At 40.1% G+C, this 25,407-nt stretch overlaps 1 protein-coding gene across 8 annotated transcripts in view; it reads right to left on the reverse strand.

The window, feature by feature from the left end:
- Positions 1-25,407, reverse strand: part of ATF7IP (activating transcription factor 7 interacting protein) — an 84,779-nt gene that overhangs the window by 19,556 nt on the left and 39,816 nt on the right. For 6 of the 8 annotated variants that reach the window (XM_058655985.1, XM_058655987.1, XM_058655991.1 and 3 more), the window contains exons 2-6: positions 22,871-24,432; positions 12,711-12,800; positions 10,728-10,873; positions 8,622-8,759; positions 4,885-4,950 (exon numbers count right to left, since the gene is read on the reverse strand). In XM_058655985.1, coding sequence (XP_058511968.1) covers positions 4,885-4,950; positions 8,622-8,759; positions 10,728-10,873; positions 12,711-12,800; positions 22,871-24,425 — 1,995 coding nt within the window. In that variant the 5' untranslated portion in view covers positions 24,426-24,432. The remainder of the gene's footprint in view (positions 1-4,884; positions 4,951-8,621; positions 8,760-10,727; positions 10,874-12,710; positions 12,801-22,870; positions 24,433-25,407) is intronic. The other 2 variants (XM_058655993.1, XM_058655992.1) reach the window with 2 other exon arrangements.

Below are 25,407 nucleotides of genomic sequence, written 5' to 3' on the forward strand. Positions count from 1 at the left end.
GAGCAGAAGACACGCTGAAAAGGCCAGAAGGTAGGCTGCACTTTCCACACTCCATCAGCCTCCCAACGCAGACCAATGCAAGCCAGAACTCTCCACTGGTAAGGAAACAGGAGGTTGAAGCTTCATCCAAATTGCCAAGAGGACCCGCAAAGCACTAGATTTTGTTTCACCGAGCTCCAGTGTCACCCTTGGACTATGGCACACAGCACGTGGCTCACTGCTCCCAGTCCCGGCTGCTCTCCTGATCCACCTTCCTACCAGGGCACCTGCAAGAACAAGATCCCAGCCCAGGGGCCGGTCCTCCTGCAGTCACGCGGGAGACATGGATGGCTCCGACAACTAATGCGACAAAGGACTGAACCAGGTTTTAAACAAACTCCTTAAATAAATATTAACTGAATCCACAGAAACCTTTAAAGACTGCACAACGCAGAAGACCTATGGATGTAAGAATAGTTTAAATGAAAATCAATCAAAGGAACATAAATATTAGTAGAAAGGACAAAACCCTTGCAATCATTTCAATCGACAGAGAATCAGTTTGATAAAACTCAACAGTCCTTCCTTCCCTATACAAACACTCGTCCACGATGAAGAAAATCAGCTCCGTCCAACAAAGGCCACCTACGCCAAGCCCGTTGGTAACGTCCTACTCTGGGCGGACGGACGCCCTTCCTCCTCCAGCAGGAGCCCGCCCGCCCGCCCGCACACGCATGTTCGCGCCCGCCATTTCTATGCAGTTCGGCACCGGCTGTACCAGGAAACACCGGGCAAAAAAGTACGGCTTGCTCAACGGCACTGCAAGCAGCAAGCAGAGGAACAGCATCATTCAACCCTATGTGCACAGAACTCTCAGGCCTACACACACACACACACACACACACACAGCCAGCAAAGTGGCGGGATATAAAACCAAACTCTAAACGCCAGCTGCATTCCTACACACTTAGCAATACCATGAAGGAGACATTGAGAACAACACGATACTTAGGTGTAAGTTCACAAGAGGAAGAAAAAAGGACTGTACAGGGTGCCCACTGGCTGCTGTCCGGCACCGACGCCGTCTCCGCATGGCCGGTGGCTCCTGGCCGGGGTCCTCGCTCGGCCTCCTCAGCCACCAAGGCCACAGCTGCTCCAGCTGCTGCTGCCGCCATGGCTGCCGCTGCTGCTGCCTCCGTGCTTGCTGCCGCCGCCGCCGCACAGCGGCCGACAGCTGCCGAGCCCAGTCGTCCAGGTCCAGGTCCAGCTTGCCGGGCGCCGCGGCCGCACCGCCACGCGCCAGACGCGGGAAGAGGAGAGACCCAAGACACGCCCTCCACCGAAGGGAACCGGCAGGAAAAAGAAGGAGGGGACCACGAGGTAGGACAGGAAAGGCAAAGGCGTGGCCAGAAAGACGAGGACAAGGAAGAGGGCTGGGGGAAGAGGCTGGAGATGAAAGTGAGGAGACGGGCACGGGGTTCACGCTAAGGGTGACAACGGAAACGATGACTACCACGCTGCAGCACAGCACTGCCCAGGAAGGTAGGCTGGTGAAAAGGAAGTTAACGCTGAAAGAGTCCGAGGAAAGGGGCGGCCGTGACCTCCCCACGCTCCGCCTCCAGTCTCGGGGCCTCTCGGGGCCTCTCGGGGCCCGAGCTCCCCGGGAGACCTAACCGCCTTCCGCCGGCAGCACGCCTGCAGACCACGTGCGCTCCTCCACACGTGTGTGCCGCTTGATGGCAAGGACCAATAGGACAGTAGTCATGACCAACAATAAACTGGAGTTTATTTTTCTATGTTGTTAAAATTTTTTTTAAACCTTAGCAGTGCAAATTAGCAAAACTTGAAAAATTCTAGACACAATGGAAAGCTATATAGTGTTCAGAGAAACCAATATTGTCTGAGTATCCTAACAAAGAATTCTTTAGATAGAGAATCCCAAAGGATCCAGAAGTGCCCAAAGAATATTAAAAATGAAGAGTAAAGGTGGATCATTACCATTTTCTCTGTGGCAGGGCATGCTATAAAACTATGGCGTTCAAACCAGTCTGCTGCTGGTTAATGAATGCATAAACCAATGAAAACAGGCAGTTATAATAAGCACAGCTAATGAAGGAAGACACAAAATTTGAAAGATACAAGAGCATCTTAACATTGTTCTTTGGGCGCCACCTACCATAACTGTAAATCAATCACCTCCAATCTTTAAGGATTAGATATTCTTGCTGTTCCTTGCTCTAATACTACTTTCATGCTTCTAAAACAGAAATTTTTAAAGGGCTATAATATTTTCATATTTATTCCCTGAAGTTTCTTCCTATCTCCCATAAATAAATAAACAAGAATTAGCAGTTTCAAGAGTAAATTTACATGTAGTACAACTGAAGTGTACACAGAGGACTGCATGCTTCTTAGTTTTTGCATGGGAACCAAAAGGGAAAAATAGAAATTTGCTTTGTACAAAATAGACAAATGAAATGACTGTAAAGAAAAATGTTTGTTTCCCACACAGCAAAGTAAAATCTATAGGGATTGAAATTGTGGTGCAGTAGGTGGCAAGGCTACCGCTTGGGATGTCTGTATCCATTATCAGAGGCTCAGTTAAGGTCTCCTGCTACCCTGCTTCTGATCCAGCTTTTTACACCTGTGCTCTGGAAGGCAGCGGGTGACGGCCCAAGACCCCTCACATGAGAAATCCTTATGGAATTCTGTGGCCCTGGCTTTGGCCTGGCATAGCTGCAGTTATTACAGACATTTAGGGAGTGAATCAGTGGATGGAAGAGTCCCCCCCACACACATCCTTCTGTGATTTCGCCCTTGAAGAAAGAAAAAAAAAATGAATGTTAGTTAAGAAAAAAAGACCTCATACCAAAGAAACAATGCTAAGAAAGTAGAACTTAGAAACAATTATTGAAATTTCAATGAAAAAAAAATTGCTGAGTTTAGTCTTTTTGAGACAAATATAAAAGACAAGTGTTAGCTGCTCAAGATAAGAGGGAAGCTGATAAAGTTAAAAAAAAAGAGATGGAGAACAAATTAGTGATAAAATCATTTAAATATGGCATAATATATTTCCTTATGGTGACAGGAACAACTCTATACTTAAATGACAGAAGTACATAAATCTATTCATAAAATCAGACTGCATAGAACCATGCACACAAGCATGCTAGACACACATCCAGAGAATTCATGTAAAAACTTGTGGTAGCTGAAAATGTAAGCAAACTACCTAACAAATTAGACTACTTTATTGGTTTTGATATTGTACTACCTACCACTGTGTAAGATTTTACTATTGGGGGAAGCTATGTAATGGGTTCCTATCACTCTACATTTCTGTATGTATCTATATACACACAGCACATAGTATACAACTTTATGTTTGCTTCGTGTGATTTCTTTTGAGTAACTACTTTGAAGGAATTTTATTTTTATGACTTACTTATTCGTACTTGAAAGAGTTACAGAGAAAGAAGGAGAGAAAGATCTTCCTTCTACTGAGGGAAAGGCCACAATGGCAAGGCTGAGTTGATCTGAAACCAGCAGCCAGGAGCTTCCTCCAGATCTCCCATATGGGTGCAGGGATCCAAGGCTTGGGCCATCCTTCGCCGTTTTCCCAGGCTATTAGCAGGGAGCTGTTACAGAAGTGTAATAGCCAAGACACAAACAGGTACACACACAGGGGATGGCAGTGCAACAGGTGGAAGATTAGTACGCCATGCTACCCTGCCAGCATCCAAAGAGATTTTTTGATGGTCAAACGACATGAAAATGTACCACTAAAGATTTTCATTAAAACCTAGAAATCTACAGAAAAAAGGGCCCAATATGATGGCTCAGTGGCTAAAATCCTCTCCTTGCATGTGCCAGGATCCATATGGCTTCCAGTGTGTCCCATGCATCTCCCTGCTTGTGGCCTGGGAAGGCAGCAGAGGGTGGCTCAAAACCATGGGACACTGCAACCTCATGCAAGACCAGGAAGAAGGTCCTGGCTTCACATTGGCTCAGCTCCAGCTGGGGTGCCCATTGGTGAGTGAACCAGTGAATGGAAGATCTTTCTCTCTGTCTCTCCTTCTCTCTGTAAATCTGAATTTCTAATAAAATAAAATCCACTATAAGGTCTGTCCAATATTATTTAAAATATGAGAAATCTTGATTTACTATAAAATTTTAAACACACACACACAAACTGAAAAGCTCTTAAGGCAATAATCTGACAATCCAACCCTGTATGTTATACTAACTGCTAACTATATGGGGAGCAAAGGATAAAAATACTACACAGTAATACTAACCACAATTAGTAATGCTAAAATACCTTGAGAAAAATTATAAGAGACTAAGAAATGGCAAGAATGTAGAAAGAAACAAGGAAAGATAAATCCCTAAAACATAATTTCAAGGATAGAAGACACAGCATCAAGAAAGTCACTCCTGGGGCAATGCTTGCTAGAGCAGTTAAGACTCAACTTGAGCTTCAGCTCCACTTCTGACTCTAGTTTCCTGCTAATGTACACCAACCAGCTCATGGAACAAATACTTGGGTCACTGCCAAACACATAGAGGCTCAGAGAGAATTCCTAGCCCCAGGTGTTGTTGGCACTGGAGGGGTAAGCCAGTGGATGAGAGTTCTCGGTCTGGTTCTCATCAGAAATGTTTATATAAAAGCCTCTCCCCCTACCACGGCCAGCCCCTACCAATGCATCCAGTTGCAGAGTGAACCAGAAAATACAAGATGTGCCTCTGTTCCATCCTCCCCTCTGTAACTATCCCTTTCAAGTAAATAAGTCTTTAAAACAAAATAAAGTCAGATTTCTAATAAAGCAAAAGTTTTCTCCTAAACATATGCTAAGATGACCACTCACTGCTGAATATTAATTATGTACAGACAGAAATTCTTACTTCTTGTCTTTTCTTAAGATCTTCTTTGGCTGCTCCAAAGCGTTTGGTTAACCTTGCTATCTTGGCCTGAAAAAATAAATAAAAATGAAATGTAAATTGCATTTTAACATTTAAAAAGAATCAATGCATATCTAACAAAAATCCTATACATTACAGGATCCTCAAAAGAAAGCTGAAAGCAGAAGAATCAGGGATGCTAGCTGTAAAATATATTCCTGGAAAGTATGAAATCCTGTAAAACACTCTCAAATAGAAATTTAGCTTGTTTCCTTAATACGCATACATTTTTGAAAATTATAGTCTGGAATTTGTGTTGTTTTTAGTATGGTGACAAACACACTTTTCTTAGTGAGATGTACACAGTAAGTAAATCATAAAATATACGTGGCTAAAACTACTCATGCATGGATGATTGAGTTATCTATATACTCCCCTCTAATATCCTGTTATCAAACTACTGCAAATAATAGTGTATTTCTTTCACATGATTTCTTTAGGATACATTCATGCAGGTGGTATTCCTGAAATGAAACATTTTTATGCTTCTTGCCTTAATGTTTTTAGAAAGACTTTAGTAATTCAATAATAGTGTAGGGCCCAGTGCGATAGCATAATGGTTAAGGTCCTCGCCTTGAAAGTGCCAGGATTCCATATGGGCGCCGGTTCTAATCTCCTCTATCCAACTTAACATAGTAAAATTGTCGATAGCCCCAATACAGGAAATAATTTGGACTCATAGATACTTGGGGTCCGTTCATTTATTAAATTGATATACAACTTTTTTATACAATTACAAAGTTCCTTGATATATCTGCAAATCTAATCTTAGTTTGTCCAGTTTGTTCATCAAGGTTCATTTCTTTTTTGACAAAATGGACTTTTCTGGAATAAGGAAGAATAAAATGTTCTCTTAGAGAATCTCCTTTGGATCTTACGTCCTTTCTTAGTCCTTATATAGTTTATTTGACCACCACAACATTTAGATTAAAGAGTTAGCTCTTCATTATTCTTACAAAAAATAATAATAGTAACAATAAGCTTTTGTTTTTATTGCTCAGTCCTCAGGAAGTTGCTTTGGTTTGTTCTTAGTGCATTGTTGCTATTCTATTCTGGCACAGGAAATGAACACATAGTATTTTCTACCTTTTTTGTGTTAATAATGAATTTCAGATTATCAATTTCTAACACCGGAGTTGTGGCACAGCATGCGAAACCACTGATGGCATCCTGTATTGGAGAGACAGAATCCTAGCTGCTCTGCTTTTGATTCAGCTTCCTGTTAATGTAGCTTGGAAAGCAAGAGCTGATGGCTCACGAAATTTGGCCTCTGCTAAGTACTTTGGAATACTAGCTTCAGCCTGCCCTATCCTCACTAGTTAACACCATGTAGGGAGGGAAAAAGTAGAATAAAGAGTGCTGTCACACTGTCTTTCAATTAAATAAAATCATAAAAGAAAAAAATTTCCTTTTGAAAACTGCACTAAGAAAATACTATAGCTTTTAACTGAGCTATTTCTCATTCTCTGTACGCAAATCAGCAGTAGCTATGAGAGTGGTAAATGAACATCTACTGTAGCCTGCAGGTGCCACAGGCACCAATATAAACTTTATTTTCAAAGAACTGTGATTGTTACTAGTTTTGGTTACTGGCAACTCTTCCAAGGGCCAGAAAATGTCTGCCAATTATGTCACCAAATTCTGAATAATTGTTTTAGTGGGCAAAGCATTCCAGATTTATAAATATACATTTAATATTCATTAAAGCTAAATATCTACTAAGCCAACTTGGATTATTTATTTGTTTTGCATTTGGAAGGTTTTTTTTTCTTTTTTTAATAATCTTACTTAGTTGTTTACGGTACAAAGGGTCAAAGGGCAAATGTTTATCACATATTAGGAGATCCAGAGTTACAACAAAATGAGAACAAAGGTCTCCAAAAACTCGGGTTTTAAAACTACAAATCATAGGGCCTGCCGCAGTAGCCTAATGGCTACAGTCCTCGCCTTGCACATACTGGGATCCCATGTGGGCACCGGTTCATGTCCCAGCAAAGGCTCAGAGTTCCTGGCTTCGAATTGGCTCAGTTCCAGCTGCTTCAGCCACTTGGGGAGTGAATCAGCGGATAGAAGATCTTCCTCTCTGACTCTCCTCTCTGCATATCTGACTTTACAATAAAAATGAAACAAAATAAAAATAAATCTTTAAAAAGCAAAAAAAACCCACAAAACTATAAATCAAGAGCAGCAGCCTTGGATCTGATGAGACATAATGAACAAAAGTATCTTTTTTTTTTTTAAGATTTATTCAGTTTTTTTATTGGAAAGTCTAATCTATGCAGAAAAGGAGAGACAGAGAGAAAGGTCTTTTATCCGCTGGTTCATTCACTAAGTGGCCATGATGGCTGGAGCCGAGCCGATGCCAGGAGCCAGGAGCTTCTTCCAGGTCTCCCACACAGGTGCAGGGTCTCAAGCCTTTGGGCTGTCCTGCACTGCTTTCCCAGGCCACAAGCAGGGAGCTGGATGCAAAGCAGGGCAGCCAGGACACAAGCTGGGGCCCATATGGGATCCCGGTATACGCAAGGTGAGGGCTTTAGCCACTAACCACTCCGGACCCATGAAAATATCTTTCAATCTTCAAATACATTCTTTTTACTTTGAAATTCAGCACTGCAAGTAAAATGAAATTTAAGAATTAGATAACATGATCACTAAACAAAGATATGTTACAGTTGAGACATAGGACTAGCATTGTCCTAAAAGGTACAGTGTAAAATCACTACAAATATTTTATCACTAATGAAAAGTATCACATGAAAAAAAGAAAGAAAATTCACAGCATAAAACCAAGAAAATAACTTTCAGCCCTGCAGGATATAAAACATTCCCACTGTAGTCATGTTTGGTTGCCATCTGGTTTGTGCCTAGAAGGCGATCCACCTTTCCCGCATCTCTTTCTTTCTCCTTCTTAAATGGACCTACACATTTACAACTCAGAGTCTTCAGGCTACACAAACAGACATTCACCTAGAAAAGCAAATATGAACCAATTACAACTCCCAGTTTCTTGGCTATGGAATAAAATAGATTGCTACTGCATGTCTCCATGCGCTCATTTTGCCTAACCAGAAGCTCCGCTGCTGCATGCTTACAGCTGTGGTAATAAAAAAAAATATGAAAAGTAACAATTATTGCTAACTCTGGAAGGCAAGTAACTTCTTAAAAGATCCACGGGAGAAAGGTCAATATAAAAAGCCCTCAAAATGTTGCTTAGCACTTGCTAATGTCATATTATAAGCCAGCTTATTTGGCTTGATTTTTTTTTTTTTTTACAAAAGTTAAAGCAGCACTAAAGATGAGTCTCTGCCACAGGTTGAACTAAAAGTTCACATACTGAAGCCAGAACCTCCAGCACCTCGGAAGGAGACCTTCTCTGGAAACAGGGTCTTCACAGAGATAACGAGTAAGATGAGGCCATCCCAAAGTACTTGGAAAGCACCAATCCACAGAAAAAGCCAACCCTGCCGACCCCTGGCCTGCTGGTCTCCACCTCTCGGAGACAACAGGTTGCCAATAGTTGGTACACTCTATTTACACAGCAGCTCTAACAAACTAATACAGACTGCTTTCACTTGCTATAGTTAAAATTTCAATGCATTTCATAATCAACTTCAACCACTACGCCAGAAAATAATTTATAGAAAGAATGAGACCATATAAACTCAAGTCAGTGTACAAACCTGTAGTTCAGTAAGAACTGTCTTATGCCTCTTGTTACATTCAATTTTTTCCACTCGAGTTTTCAGTTCTGCCAAAGTCTTATCAAACACAGCACACTGTAGTGCACACAACTTTTCTTCCAATAACCACTGTATAACCTAAGGGAATATAAAATCCTTTGTTACATTTCAGCCAGTAGCAAATAGTATTAAGATTATAACATAGAAATAATGTATTAAACTAACAACAATGACAATATTAGGATCCATAACAATGCTAAGCTGCTAAGCTGCTCTACCTCCCCAGGTGTAATATGTATCTCATGAGAATAGTTCATAGTAATTGTGAAATAAAGTGAAGTCTTCACTTAACCTCTTATACTTAAACCACTTAAAACCAGTCAAAAGAAAGGACTGGTTTCTAATCACACACATCAGTATTTTTGATACATATATACCGTCGTAATACCAAATTCCCACTGAACATTTCCAAATGTCTACTCAAAATGTCCATCTTGAGGCCAGCAAGGTGCAGAAGGTTAAGCTGTCAGGCCTTGGCAGAGCGCTAGCTGAGATCAGTTACTGGACTTGTGATGAGCTTCTTGCTAAGTGGCGGAGACCCTGTGGGACACCAGGATGGAGTCCCTCGCTACCAGTCTTGGCCTGTCCCAGACTTCATTCACTGTTGTGGACCTTTGCAACCAGCAGATAAAAGACTAATTAATCAATGAATCCATCAGTCAGCCAGTCTCTTTCTATCTCTCCCTGTCTCCTTCTCTCTCTTTCCTCTTGTCTCTAAAATAAATAAATACACCAACTTTTTAAAAGTTTTCCATTTTATCTCATTACATTCCCACAGCAAACACTGGCATGTATTCCTAGTATACCTAAAGTTTCCAAAATTCTTTTAAGTGGGTCTTTTCACAAATCAGACCCTAGAGAAAAGACTGGGCAAACATTATATCCATATGCCAAAGAAAAACTGGGAAGAAAAAAAGCTGCCAGTTTTTCACGGTCTCATTCATTATTCCCTTTCCTAAAAAGCAAAAATATTTGTACTGTATCTTAGCGAAAATAGATTGGTTCAAAACCTCAACCTCTTATAATCTAATCACTGAAAAACAAGAAACACCTTGAGAAAACAGTATCAGTCAAGTTTTATACTCCCCTCCATAAAACGTACATTTATGTTAGTATATATTCAATACAATCTATACAAAATACTAAACATTTTCAATCTTTAGTCTGATAGATGAGAGGTTTTCAAACTCCATAAATTACCTTTTTGTTTTTTCAGCTTTTTATTGCTCTCTTAAATTTTAGTATCAACACCAAAGTATGTAACAAAATTTTAAACATATGGGCTTATAACCACTAAGTGAGTTTATCATAAACATTAAAATGTTAAGGGCCCATCATGGTAGCCTAGTGGCTAAAGTCCTTGCCTTGCACACACCAGGATCCCATATGAGAGCTGGTTCTAATCCCGTGGCCCCACTTCCCATCCAGCTCCCTGCCTGTGGCCTGGGAAAGCAGCTAAGGACGGCCCAAGGTCTTGGGACCTAAAACCACATGGGATACCTGGAAGAGGCTCCTGGCTCCTGGCTTCAGATTGACTCAGCTCCAGCCATTGCTGCCACTTGGGGAGTGAATCAGCAGATGGAAGATGTTCCTCTCTGTCTCTCCTCCTCTCTGTATATGTAACTTTCCAGTAAAAATAAATCTTCAAAAAAAATTTTTAATGTTAATAGATAGCACTCTAATGTTTCCATTTCATGTTAAGAAATGGTCTAACACACTAGGAAAAAAAGATCATCTAACACATATATTCACTTTTATTACTAACATGAAAAAAAGAAGTCAAGATATCTTCCCCCATTCATGTTGATAATTGCTACCATTTCTTTAAAAAAAAATTATATATCCAAGAGAATGAGAAGAAATTTTAAAAGTAAGTTATCAAGGATAATAATGGACTTAATAAGCTCAGTCACTTCTCAGGTTTTCTTTCCATAAGAAACCAGGTATATGTTAGCAAAATTCACAACACCATAAAGTCAAAAACCTAGAAAACCCGCGGCAGTGTATATTATTCCAAGATGGTCGTTAGCTTATAATCGACAACACCTTTTGAAGTTTCTGGTTGATGTCTCCTTTGGCCGTAATCTTTACTTGGAATTCTGCCTCATATTCTTCTTCCATATATCGGCGACGTTTCGACTGCACATTATCCATGTCCTCTGATTTAGAACGTTTTCTTCTGGAAAAATCATCTGAGACAAAAATCATGATGTTCAGCCAGGTATTTGTATTACAGGCCTTAACTATCTCTTCTCCATCTATCAGCACAACTTTGGTTTGGTCAAAATCACATCCTAAACCAATTTTACAAACTGTTTTTGAAATCAGAAAAGTAGGTATAGAGCTTTAAATTTGAAATGATTTCTAAAAATGCTAAATAAGATTTTTGACACAGAAATCACTTTTTTGCTTAAAATCTTCCTACTAAAATGGAAGATGTCTAGTAATTGGTCTGCAGAAGGTAGCTGAAATCATCTCACATTCACTGCTTTTACTAAATTTCAGAGTATACATGCATCCTTTGCTAAGCTTTAGTTACTTCATTCTTCATCTTTATAATATACACAGAGAAATTCTTATTTATTAGCCTCAGGAAAACAACATAATATTTTCAGTATAGCCTATTACATTTTAAATATATAAAAAGGGAAAAAGTAACGGATGCTGTGGTGATGCAGTGAGTTAAGCAACTGCTGGCAAAGTCAACATCCTATGAGTGCCATTTTAAATCCCAGCTTTTTCCTTCCCATCCAGCTCTGTCCTAGCGTGCCTAGGAAACAGGACAAGATGCCTCAAGCATTTATATCTCTATACCCATGTAAGAGACCCACAAGAAGTTCTTGAATTCTGGCTTCAGTTTGGCCCAGCCCTGGCTGTTGCAGCCATCTGGGGAGTGAACCAAAAGATAGAAGTTATCTCTCTGTCTCTGTGTAACTCTGCCTTTCAAATGAATACATTCATTAAATCTTTCAAAAACATTAAAATGTTATGTTATAAAAGTACCCATGATAAAGCACAGAGATCGAAAGGTCTTCACTCAAAAAACTGCTATTTTAAATATAACATTCATGAGATCATAGACAAATACCTGGTTTCTTTTTGAATATCTAAAAACATTGCCAATAGCTTTTCTGTGATCAAACCCCTCCCTGCCCACCTCATTCTATATTTGTATCAGTGTGTCTATGTTTAAACCCAGTTCTTTTCTGCTATTTCTCTCATAATTTACCCACACATGGAGAGCAGCATAACAACAGTTACTGAACCCAGGGTTCCAGACTTCCAAAAGCCCAATGATGCTTCCATAAACCCAACACATTCAGTTTCATCATTCCCCCCTTCCCATGAAGCTTAAAAACCTTCACTATAGACCAAGACACATATTTCTGTTCACACACGAGTCCAGCTAAAATCCTGTGGTATCACCCTCTAAACAAAAATCTAAAAAAGTTCTTGGATCAGAAATTTGGTGCAGAAGCTTATACTGCCATTTGGGTTGCTGCAAGCTATTTTGCTTCTGAGTTGAGTCTGCTGCTACTATACACCCGAAGAGGCAGCCATGATGGATCAAGCACTCAGATTCCTACACTTACATGGAAAACCCAGATTGGGTTCTGGGTTCTTGATTTGGGGCTGGCCCAGCTTTAACTGTTGTGGGCAGTTAGGGAGCAAACCATCAAGATGGAAGATATCTTTATCTCTGCATTTCAAATAAAATATATATAAATTTAAAATAATGTTTTAATACTGTTTCTTAAAAAAAAAAAAAACTTAAATAAACCAAGTACCCTAGTAAATTTTAAGTCCAAAGCTTTCTTTTGAAACAATAGAAACATACATAAATAAAACATAGAATTATACAAAATAGTTAAACTTTCCAAATGACTTAATTTAATAATTTTTCCAGATTATTTAAATAGCAAAACTTTGGAACTATCTCAGAGACAGAAAAGAAAACTTAATGGCCTTCCAAAAAGGGGGAATGCTGTTATCTTCCAAACTAGTTCATATTTCTTGGTATGTGCGTACTTTGCTCAGAAGGCTTTTCATCTTCTTCATTTATTACTTGCTCGTCTTCCTCCTCACGTTTGCTGTCTTTTTCATTACTTTCTATTTCTGCTGTAACAAAAACGCAAAAGAAAACTTAATTTCACTAGAATTGATACCAGCTCAATCATTCACATTATTGGCAATTATCAAGTTACAAGACTTCTATGAAACCAGAGTTCCAAAAAGTGAAATTTGGGAAATAAAATGGGTGCATGAACTGGTAGGAATTAGTGACCAAGTCTCAACCGTTTAGTTTAGTTTCAATTGCTCTATAATTCATAATAAACTCAACATAGAAAGAAGAAATTACAATGTCAATTTGAAAACAAAGAATCTTAGTAATTTTCTAACACCGATAAGCTTAATAAAATGTGAAACAACAACTATAAAGTATACAGATTTCTTTACATTCACTTATTAAACCTAAAACTTGTGACTGTGGCAATTACAAGACATTATCAACCAATGCCAAAATAAAAAATATCCAATATTGTCACCAAAGAGGTTGACTCGTAAAACAATTTCAATACTTATAGATAGTTCATGAATGAAACTGAAAAAGCTATCTTCAACATAACAAGTTTTACTTTAAAATACCCACTTTGATGACAATGCTAACAAATGAGATGGCTGGCTGAACTACATTACTTCCTGCCTTCAATATAATCCTATTGCGTAAATAGTACTTTTTGTCATTACATAGACACAGAAAGGTTAAATGAATTTCACCTAAACATATGAAATAAAAGAGTGCTACCAAAAAACATCGCCAAAGGTCTTTGTAATTATCTAATAAATAAAAGCCAAGAAGTACCAAAAATTGCCTTTAGTAAATTAATCTTCAAAAGAAATTCATAAGAGGGTGATAGGAAAAACTGGAGTATATTATGGTACCAAAAAATTGAAATGCATATATTTTTAGTAATACACATTTTCCATGTAATATGAAAAAATTGGTTGTATAAAATAAACTCATATTTTCAATTGTTTCCTGTAAAATTTCTGAAGCACTCTCATGGCTTTTCAATTAACTCAGTCATTAAAATGCAGAGTAACAGGGCTATTGCAAGTCACTAAAACATTTGGACTATTTTTTCCCCATACATCACTACAACTGGCTCCTGGTGACTCCAATCAAACATGTTTTATTTCATTGCATTCCGCAACTCGTACTAAATAAATAATCACAAGGCATGAAGCATTAATCGATCATTTTGATATGACATTTTTCTCCAAACATCACAGTTTTAATTGTAACAGCTATAATGACAAAATGCAAGGTTAAAGGTAAAAACAGGAAGGGACCAGAATCATTGATGAGTCTATTAAAGTTCTGCAAATATTTCACTCACTCTAAGATAAAACAATTAGGCCAACATGGTACATAAAGATTATTAAAACTGTTTTTGAACTTTATGTTAAAGATTAGCATCTCTCAATCTTACATTGATAGAAGCAATGTTTTTGCTTTCTTACAGACAGATCAGAAACTCATTACAACACATCTCTTTTAAACATTTCTCTGAATGTCTCCCAAATTCAATGCCTATGGTTTATAACTTACGTGTCTCTTATCCTAATGACTTGGGGGACACGGAGAAACTGCACCTCTTGAGACAATGTACAGCATCTGCCATGGCTACAGTTCCCCTAACTGGAACCAGAGTACCCACACAGACAACAGCATCTTTCATGACATGTTCAACACCACCTCTTACAGGCATGGAAGAGCTTGTTTTACTTTATACAACGACATCTACCCTCACCTAATTCCCTGGAAGACATGAGTGGATTGTAAACACTTGTTTGAGAATAAACTCATAGAATTAAACTTTATCCTAGATGTGGGGAGCCAATGTGATGGCTCAACCTACTAATTCGCCACCTCCAGCATCCTATATGGGCATCAGTTTGTGACCCAGCAGCTCCACTCACCAAGGAACTTACTGCTTGTGACCTGGAAAAGCAACTGTGAATGGTTCAGGGCCTTGGGACCCTGCATGTACATGGGAAGTTCCTGGCTCTGGATCGGATCAGCTCCGGCCATTGGGGCCATTTAGGGAATGAACCAGCAGATGGAAGATCTTTCTATCTCTTCTTTCTCTCTGTAAATCTGTCTTTCTAATTTTTTTTTTTAAGGGAGCTTGGGATAAAAAAAAAAATCAGGGAATAGAAGGGCAAATCTCTTAAACACAGAACAATACTGAAAGGCCCTTGAACCCAGACGAGTTTACAAATATAATTCCAGGTAGTTCCTAGAACTACTGAAACTCATCTGAAAAGTACTTGGGAATATGCTCCTTAAGATCTGTTCTGACGCAGATAAATTTCTGCTTTAATTATTCATCACGAGTTGATATATTATAGCTGTGTGCAGTACTCTTTAGTACCAGATCTTTTCATTTTGGTAACTTTGAAAAACAGTGGAGAGAAATTAAATGTTTAATATCTATTTGACAACCGTTACTTTCAGCAAGATTCCATTAAGTAAAGGTAGAAACCCATTTGTAAATGATTAAAAGAATTTATATTAGGCCCAAGCTGCAGGCAACTGCCTACCTTGACCTGTACCCAGGCAAGTGTACACTGCTAAGAGAAAAGCAGCCAGGAGTTGGTAGGCATTCTAGGCCTGGTTAATACTGAATTTGTGTTAACTGTAACAGTATGCCAGCATAGTTGCTTATTCTGTTGGTTTCTTTTGTTTCTTATTTCAAGATATGTGGTGAAGGCGGTAAATGCTGGATGAGGACATAGCACCTGGACTCCCAGTCGAGAGGACTGAAGATTGCCCAGTGAAGGGGATCTAGGAATGTACTGCAGTGGGAGTGGCTGAGGCCATCTTTGACAGGGAGGAATGGCTTCTGGGTCATTGTACTTTCAGGTGGGCAAGGGAGCTGAGATGGAGTGGTTTAGAGAGGAGAAATAAGAGGACATGTTTGGGTCAGGCCAAGGCAACCACCCATATGGAAGACCTGCGCTGGGCTAAATTACATTGCCCGCCACCCACTGGTGCAAGGAAAAGCTGGGGCTAGAGGACATGCCTGGCTGGACTAGGCCACAGTACCCACCCATGGGTGTTAGAGCAAGGACTGGGCCATGCATGTCAGGTTGGGCCACAGCATCCACCAGAATGTTGAAAGAACCAGATACAAGGGCAGATTCTATAGGGGACTTGTGGGCTCGCCCCTGTGGTACTGCAGCACTCACGGGTTTGTGCAAAGAGCTGGGGGGAGGTGACAGGCATAGCCAGAATGGATCACCAAACTCACCTGATGAGAAGCCACCTGTCATCTGCTGGGTCTGGAAAGAGGCAGGTGGGGCCAAGTTGTAGCACCTGCAAGCACATGCAAAGGCTGGGTCTGAGGGTAGACCATGCCAAGCAGGGATGCTATGCCCACCAACATGCATGGAATCTGGGGCTAGAGGCAGGTCTGGTAGGGGCACTTACAGAAATACCTTATTAGGCCTCAGCTCCTACTAGGGACCACAAGAGCCAGGGCTGGCATGCATGGAGACAAGACAGAATGTAGGCTGTACCCAGCTGGGATGGGCTGCAACACCTGCCGGTGAGAGCTGAGACTACAGGTGGGCCATTCCAGGCTGGATTGAAATATCTGCCTGCATGCACAAGACCTGAGTCTGGAAATGGGTCGGGTAGGGGAACTCTGGGGACTCCCCTTCTGGACTGCAGCTCACACTGGTGATTGCGAGAGCCAGGGCTGTAAGCTGACCAGGCTGGGCAAGGAGGCAGCACCTACTGGCATGCACGATGGCTAAGTCTGAGGACAGGCCAAACTGGGCTAGACTCCAGCACCCACTGGTGCTCATGAGAGCTAGGATGGGTGTGGAACAGGCCACACTAGGCCATGGCACCTGCTGGATCACATGAAAGCTGGGTCTGGGAGTGGGCCAGTTGGGCCAGCCTGTAGTACTCAATGTTGAGTGCCAGGATTGGGGGCCAGCCTTGTCAAGCACCTGCCAGCACACACAGGATCCAATGCTGGGAGTGGGCCTCACAGGGCAAATTGGAGAACTCTCCTGCTAGATCACGATGAGGGCAGGCCAGGTGGCACATGTTAACATGCATGAAGGCTGGGTCTTGGGGCAGATCAGGCTATGCCACAACACTCACAGATGTACACAAGAGCTGGATGGGAACCAGGTTGGACTGGACTAGGTCACAACAGAGGTTGGCATGCACAAAAACCAAAGCTGGGGGTGAGCCTGATCAAGGTTATTGGGGGGGGCGTCATCCTGATTAGGCCATAGCACCTGTTGATACACATAAAAACTGGGCCCGTTGCAGGCTGAATGGGCTATAGAACCTGTTGGTTCATGCAAAGTATTGAGCCAGGGTGGAACTGACCAAGCTGCATCCACTGGTACTGGCTGGTGAAGGTGACAGACTGAATCTGACTCAGCACTGGATGGTGCATGCAAGAGTCAAGTCTATGGTCACAATTGGCAAGGTTTCTCAGGGGATTCCCCAGCTGGATCGCTGGACTCAGACCCTGGCCACAGAGAAAAATCTAAGGATGTGTGGTTTGACCTTGAAATACATGTGGCAGGACTGGCTCTCCTCAGTTGCTGATGCCTCTGTAGTGGGAGCATGACCAGATACACACAAGGGACATGACAGCCTGCTCATCTAGACCAGCAGAGGACATTAAGTGACTCGTTAGAAGATGGAAAGCAGAACAAGTTGTACAATTCTCCTGGCCAAGTTTTGCAGCATGTTCTCAGGATACACTAACGTAGACTTTGCTAACCAACAGACCTTGGAAACATATTCTTGACTCTGGAGCAACAAAACTAACAACATCTCAGGGTTATCAAAACCACTCAAGTAGTTAACCTTGGAACACTCTTAGATAACCTTGGAGTACTTTTCCCACATTGGAGTCTCTAAGCTGTGATCAAATAAGTGCTCCCCATCCCGGTGCTAATGTAATTTGACAGCAAGGAACAGCCACCTCTCTCTCCTCCCTTGTGAACACAGGAGGGAAAAAAAAAGAACTGAAATATTTGTCCCATAGACCTTCCTCTATACCTCACCCTCCTCATGCTCCTCAGAGACTCACATGGGTCTCAATTATGTCAAGAACATTAAAAGCAAAATTTAAAAAAATTATATTAGAGCACTTAGTTTCCCACTTTCAGAATTAGAAAATTTTATTCGAAAGAAAATGCAGACATTATTGTCAGGGAATGGTAAAAATTTTTTGTAATTGGACAAAAAATATTTTAGACTTGCAGGCCTAATCCATTTTGGCATAAGTACTTAATTCTCTCCTTGTGGCAGGAATAGGCAAAAAAAAGTAGTCAATAGGTAAATAAATGGCCTATGTTCCAAAAAAATGTTATTTTCAAAACCAGATGAGGCTCACATGATACTGTCTGACAATTTCCTCATATTACTGGTTTTTTGAGAATACGTAAAACAAGAGAAGTTTCTGCAGATTAATTAAATAGAGTAGAAACTCTGACAGTAGAAAAATGGGAAAAGAAAATGAACAGGTAATTCAGAAAGAAATACAAAAAGCTGGGCCTGGCGGCATGGCCTAGTGGCTGAAGTCCTCGCTTTTAATGTGCCGGGTTCCCATGTGGGCGCCAGTTCTAATCCCGGCAGCTCCACTTCCCATCCAGCTCTCTGCTTGTAGCCTGGGAAAGCAGTGGAGGACAGCCCAAAGCCTTGGATTCCTGCACCCATGTGGCAGACCTGGAGGAAGTTCCTGGCTCCTGGCTTTGGATTGGCGCAGCACCAGCCATTGCACTCACTTGGGAAGTGAATCGTTGGATGGAAGATCTTTCTGTCTCTCCTCCTCTCTGTATATCTGACTTTGTAATGAAAATAAAATCTTAAAAAAAAAGTTTAAAAAAAAAGAAATACAAAAAGCTAATAAACATATATACAATTCTTAGATTCATAACACAGATCACAAAACCTTTCTAGAATTTTTTCATTGATAATGTAACTTCTCCAGAAATTCATCAGTTTTATTTAAGCAATATTTAATTGTAAACAAAATCTTCTATTGAATTTTATGCTCCCCAAAACAAATCTTTATCAGAGGCATTATTATTTTGTATAATTCTTTCCAATTATTTCCCTTCCATTCTTTCTGAAGCCCTAATGTGACTTTCTTTTCCGACAATTGACCAAAACTGCCCTTGTCAAAGTCCCCAATGATTTCTGGAATGTTAAATATTTTTCTTCCCCCCTACCTGAACACATAGTATATAACATCTTTTATAATGAATGTCTCCAGTGCTTATTCCTCATCACCTCCTCTCACCCCAATCTTTAAACACTGGTATGTCAAAATCTAAATTCTTAAATCTTCTCAGCCATTTATATTCACTATGAGATAATCTTATCTTCTCACTTAAGTTCAACTAATATCTATATGCTAGTCCCTCCTAAATTTTTATATACAGTCCATGCCTCTACCGTGAAATTCATATATGTATTAACTTGTTAGGAGTTATACAAAACTGATCTCCTATATTCTTCCTTCCAAACCCTGCTTCTGATATTTCTCAATTTCGAAAAAGAAAAATTAGCAACATCACAATATAGAGCTAAGGGCTCCACAAAGAAAAGCTAAGAGGCTCCATAAAAATTTTCTAAGAAATAGTTAATATAAATGCATTGAGATGATAAAGAATTTTAGCTCAACACAATAGTGATGGCAAATTACCAGCCAATTCTAGTTGACTAAGTTATACCAATTCCAGCATGCTGTCCTACAGTTAAAAAAAAAGAATAAATTCCATATTCCTTTCCCATAAAATTTATCCTTTTAGCATCATTTTATGAACTAGGGAGAAAAACAATCCAGACTTTTTAAAACTCAAAATCTACAAGAAACTATGTCAAGAATTCAGTGAAAATCTGGCAACTCTACAGCAAATTCTCCTCAAATAATTTGTCTGAAAAATTTATTGAGAAATACTTTGTAAAAAAAAATAAGAAATGAAAACAAAGGGTAGGCATTTGCCCAGGTCTTAAGAAGCTGCTTGGGAGGCCCATATCCCATATCAGAGTGCCTGGTTTGAGTTCCAGAACCTCTTCCAACCCCAGCATCTGGTTATTACACACCCTGGGAGAGAGCCATGGCTAGGGTATTTGTGCTTTACCTACAAGAGAGATTCAGACTGAGATCCAGGTCCCTGTCTCCTGCATCGCCCAAGCCCAGCCCTTTGAGGCTTCTTGTGGAGAGAACACAGGAATGAGAGATATGTCTTAAATAAAACGGGTGAAAGTAGCCCTTTTAAAAAAGAAAAACAATGAAATGAAACAAAGAAGAGGCAGAAATGAAGAATATAGCAGTCCAAAAGCTAACAAGTGTCTCAAGAGAAAGAACCTATTAAGTGGCTATTTTGGGGCTTAGCACAATGACCTAGTGGCTAAATCCTCGCCTTGCTTGCGCTTGGATCATACATGGATGCCAGTTCATATCCTGAATGCTCCACTTCCCATCCGGCTCCCTGTTTGTGACCTGGGAGGACAGTGGAGGATGGCCCAAGGCCTTGGGCCATGTACCCACATGGGAGACTCAGAGGCAGCTCTAGCTCCTGGCTTCAGACCAGCTCAGCATCAGCTGTTGTAGCCACCTGGGGAGTAAACTAGTAAACTCACATATAAAAGATCTTTCTGTCTCTCTCTCTCCAAAAAAAATCTGGCTTTCCGGAAAAAAAAATCTAAAACACACACACACAAAAAAAAATCATAGAGGCTAACATGTATGAAAATAGACAAGACAAAGCAAAGATATACCTGGATTTAACAAGAGCATCAATGTCATTTCACTCAGAACTAATATAACAATTATGTTTTCCTGTTAGTACATCTCAAAAATGTTGGCAGCTAGAAGGAAGAGCCAGGACAAACATCAGTATTGCAATTTATAATTCTGTGATGACAAGAAAAAAGAAATTGATGAAGATAAAAACTTTAGCAGGTATACAGCCACACAAGCAACAAGTAACAGATTCTGCTGTCATAGATCACGAACAGAATACAATAACTCAGAGAATACAAAAGTTTCTCCAGATAACAGCAAAAGATGCAAAATAAAGGTTATCTCTCAAAAAAGAAATGGAATCTTTCATAACTTTGTCTTGCATATAACAGCCTTCACACTAAAGTCTGAAGGCAAGTAACCAAAAGGAAACCCAATTTTGAATTTTTTTAGTATTTAAAATGAATGGCTTAATACATTCTGCCTGTACTTTATAGTGCTTTGTGGGAGTTCACACTATCAAGATTTTGACATAAAAATAAAAATATATATACTTATAAACCATAAGCACAATTTGCTATGATATTCTTCTCTTATACAGATTATGAAAAGGCATTTAAAGGACCTACATCCCAGTGTCACATGCTGTGAATACTTATTGAAAAAGTAAGTGAACATTCAGCCTGTTATTTTCCCAGAATGCAAATTTCCTATTATTCTATTCTGTTTGCTCAGTGGCTCTCCAGTGCATCCTGAAGCTTCCACAGGATAGCCAAGATCCTCTATGACATACATGTCTTACACTATGATTTATTCTATGAATATTTACAGGGTAAGTCATGTACCAGGTGCTTTAGGGCAAGGATGATTGTCAGCCAATTATAAATTAGATTCTAAATCTATTCTGAATGTAGCACCAAAACATAAAGACAAAAACATAAAGATGGCTCAAGTATTCTGGCCCAAGTAAGAAGGACAGAGCTGCCATTACAAGAAATCAATTCATAAAAAATCCTACATTATATAAAGAATGAAAGGCAAGACTTCTAAATGCATGTATTGCTTTCAAGAATTTCTCTCATCTATGTTCCCAGAAAACCAACTGAACATTATCGCTGTATTCATAGCCTTATATTTAACAACCTCTGACATAATTCTTACCTGCACTGGAAAGGTACTAAATTTTATCTTCAAAATCCCTGATATCAAGAAGGACATGCCCACCTCTTTAAGAGGTTCAGTGAATGCTCTTCAGGAAGAAAAGGTCATCTCTTAATAAAGAGAAAGTCTTTACTTCCAAAAGCTGGTCTGACGTACTGCAGAATTCCCTCTGTATCTCCAAAAAGTGCCTCCATTTGTTTTTTTCTTAGAACAAAGGAGAAAGCATATACTATTTCATGCTAGCAAGGCTGCTTGTCTCCTATTTCTAACTATTTAGGAGAATGTGATACAGTGGGAGCAAAAGGTACTAAGATAATTCAAAAAGTCTATGGAAACTGTAAATGATAAGATTATATTGGTGCAAAAATTGTGAAATCTATGCCCCCATTTTTTATGGTATTCAAAAGATTCCTCACACAATTGGATTTCAGTTTTTTGTACCAAAATAAACACCTTTTTTTAATTTCATTTGTCCACAAACTTTTGAAACACCCTTACATTTATGCCCATCTGAGAGAATGAGGCTTCATAAATATTTGAGACTGAAACTGATACAAAATAGGACTCTTATTCTCTAGGAATGAGAGGTAAGAGAGGTAGGTACTGAACAAAACACAAAGTTCCCATACCTTGGATATAATCAGTTAAAACTAACCTAACCATAACGGATCGAATGAGAAAGAGAGGTACAATCAAAAAGAAGAGATTTGGGTTGTAGGAAGATTGTCCAAAAGAGAAGGGAGAAGACAGTAAGTTGGATCGAATCAAGACAGTTAAGGAAAACAATGACTAGAAAATAGATAATCAGATATCAAGGTTTCTGGCTACAACAATGGTTTCATTCTCTCGAAAAAGAATATTAAAGAATAAGATTTCATTGGGAACATTAACTAAAAATATGAACCAAATTAGTGGAGTTTCTACTCTGTTAGGTGTTCATTAAGTGATAGAAAAAAAAGCTTCTAGGACTTTGATCAACAATGTTCTAATTACTGTTAGGTTGATCCATCTTATGTCTGTTCCTAGATTACAATGCCCCTTTGGGGCATTTTTAATATCACATTTCACTTATTTTACCACATTTCCTAGCACACAACATAATGCTGCTCATTCATTCTGTACAACTGCCAACATTCCCAGCTTTCTTTCAACTAAAAGAAACTACCAATGTGGTTATAAACAATTCATTAAAGTTAAGAAAAAAAATCTTTAAAATTTAAATAGCCTACTAACCTGGAGAGCATGCTTCATTTTGTGATACAACTTCAGACTCGTCTTTTTCACCTGAAATATCTTCCTCATCAGAGAGGACCAAAAAAGCTTCTTTTGGCAAACTCTCACTACTTTCTTGCTTGGATGGGGAACCAAAAGAACCTTCCATTTTATCTTCCAAATCTGTATTTGTCTCATCAATTGGAAGGAGAGAAGTTTTAGAAAAGCAAGTAAGTTCATCCTCAGCAGGTGCAAGCTTTTCCAGAATAGGAATGATTTCGTCTGTCTCCATAGAGTCTGTATTTTCTAAGATACTCTCATTTTTGCCATCTTTCATAACATTTTCACTAACAGCTTCTACAAGGTTTGCAGAGTTTTCATCATCATTCTTTTCACCCTGGTCAATTTCCATACTGCTAGATATAGTCTCTTCTCCGAGAGAGAGCTCTGTAAAAGCATCTCCCTCCACCTTCTTTTCATTTTCAGGAGGTAGATTTGAACAAATAACGGTGTCTTCTGCTTCTAGAGTTTCATCATCAGCATCAGTATTACTATCGGCTTTGCTTTTCTCATCAAATGAGTCCTTACTCGGAATTTGATCTAACTTTTCATCATACTTATCTTTTTCAAGAAAATCATCTTTATTGCTGTTTGGCTCTGTACTGTCCGTTTCAGGAAATGGTTCACAAACTGGTACAGAGCTTGGATCCAAGTTGGAATCAAGAGCTGGTTCAGCAATCAGTCCACTAGAGGGCAGTTCACAGGAGGCTGATTCGCTAGAAGCCGGGTCACCTAAGACCAGCTCACCCTTGGCCAGTTCACTGGAGGCCTCATCAACAGGGGACATGTCACTTGAGACCAGGTCACTCGAGGCTGGCTCCCCAGAGGCCTGATCATCAGTGGCAGGTTTCCCAACAGTTGGATCTCCAGAGACTGGCTCACCAGAGGCACAATCCCCAGTGCCCAGTTTACCAGAGACTGGCTCACCAGGGTCGGGTTCAACAGAGGCTGGTTTAATCGGCTCGCCCGACACGGGGTCACCAGAGGTGGGATCACCAGGGGCAGGATCTCCGCGGGAGGGATCACTGGGAGCAGTCTCATCACAGACAGGATCACCAGGTGTGGAATCACCAGAGGGGGACTCGCCGGAAGCCAGATCGCCAACAGTCAGCTCAGCAGAGGCTGGTTCACCAGATGCTAGTTCAGTGGTGAGTTTAGAAGCTGGCTCAAGAACTGCATTATTAGGAGACAAGAGTTCACAATTTAAATCATTGTCCTGTTTATTTTTTACATTAACATTTAGAATACATGGAGTTTCCTTCCATTGTGTCTTACTTTCTTCAGTATCAAAACAAGTATCTTCAACGCCATTCACTTCTTCCTTGTAATCTGTGTTTTCCAAAGGTGAGGATGGGTCCAAGTCTCCGTTTTCATGGTTGCCATTCAGCAGCTTGACATCAGTTCTCAACAGTTCTTCTTTGACCTTGTACACTGTATCCAGTTGCTGACGATCACTCACTCTCATGGTTTTACGAGCCTTAAAGACTTTTTTTTGAGGTTCTTCTATACTATCCATTTTGAACCTTTAAAAAAAGGAAAAATGTTAAATAATTGAAATAGTAGACATTTAATTACAGATTTGATGCAAATTGATCTTATTAGAGAAGCAAGCAGTACACTTTTTATAATTTTTAAGCGAATACATATTGAAACATTCATCAGGAGTTGGAGGTGGTGAATCTGGTCTCAATGTGGAGAGTTATGACCAAACAGAACCAGAGCAGTTGAGGAAACTGACTCAACCTCTTATTGGTGGTAGACGCAGCAACGTTTGCTGGACCACGCAAAGTGTGTTGTGGAACCAAAGAGAGCTGTTTCTAGAGAATATTCTGTGATGCCTGGTACCCATCTAACACTGAAGAAAGTTTTATTAATGGAATTAAAACAGAGAAGAATATAACTCAAGAGATAATTTTGAATGGTATGACAAAACTGAAGCACAGAAGTTAAGGAAGATTTTTCTGTCTTGATGACAACATAGTTGATAAAATTCCTCAGAAATACCAGTCTATTAGTGGGCATGGTTATGAAATGCAAAGGTCATTTCTAAACCATATATGTGGCTTACTATTAGATCACAGAGTTCCTGAAAGTTGGTTTGACAACTTTATGGGTTATCTGGGAACTTTCTAAGTGGCAGAGGTACTTTCCACCATGGTGGGCACATGGTGGAAGAGGTAGCTAAGGTGGTGCAGGTGGTAACAACAGAGACAGTTTTGGATTAGGTAATGCTAACAGCCACGGCAGTGGTCTTGGTTAGCCCACCAGGCTACCATGCGCATTTTTAAAAAGTGAGTTGAGGGCCAGTCGCAATGGCCTCGCAGCTAAAGTCCTCACCTTAAATGCACCAGGATCCCATATGAGTGCCAGTTCTAATCCTGGCTGCCCTGCTTCCCATCCAGCTCCTTGCTTGTGGCCTGGGAAAGCAGTCGAGGATGGCCCGAAGCCTTGGGACCCTGTACCCGTGTGGGAGACCCAGAAGAGCTCCTGGCTCCTGG

This window comes from Ochotona princeps, chromosome 27 (assembly GCF_030435755.1).
Source record: "Ochotona princeps isolate mOchPri1 chromosome 27, mOchPri1.hap1, whole genome shotgun sequence".
Taxonomy (NCBI): Eukaryota; Metazoa; Chordata; class Mammalia; order Lagomorpha; family Ochotonidae; genus Ochotona; species Ochotona princeps.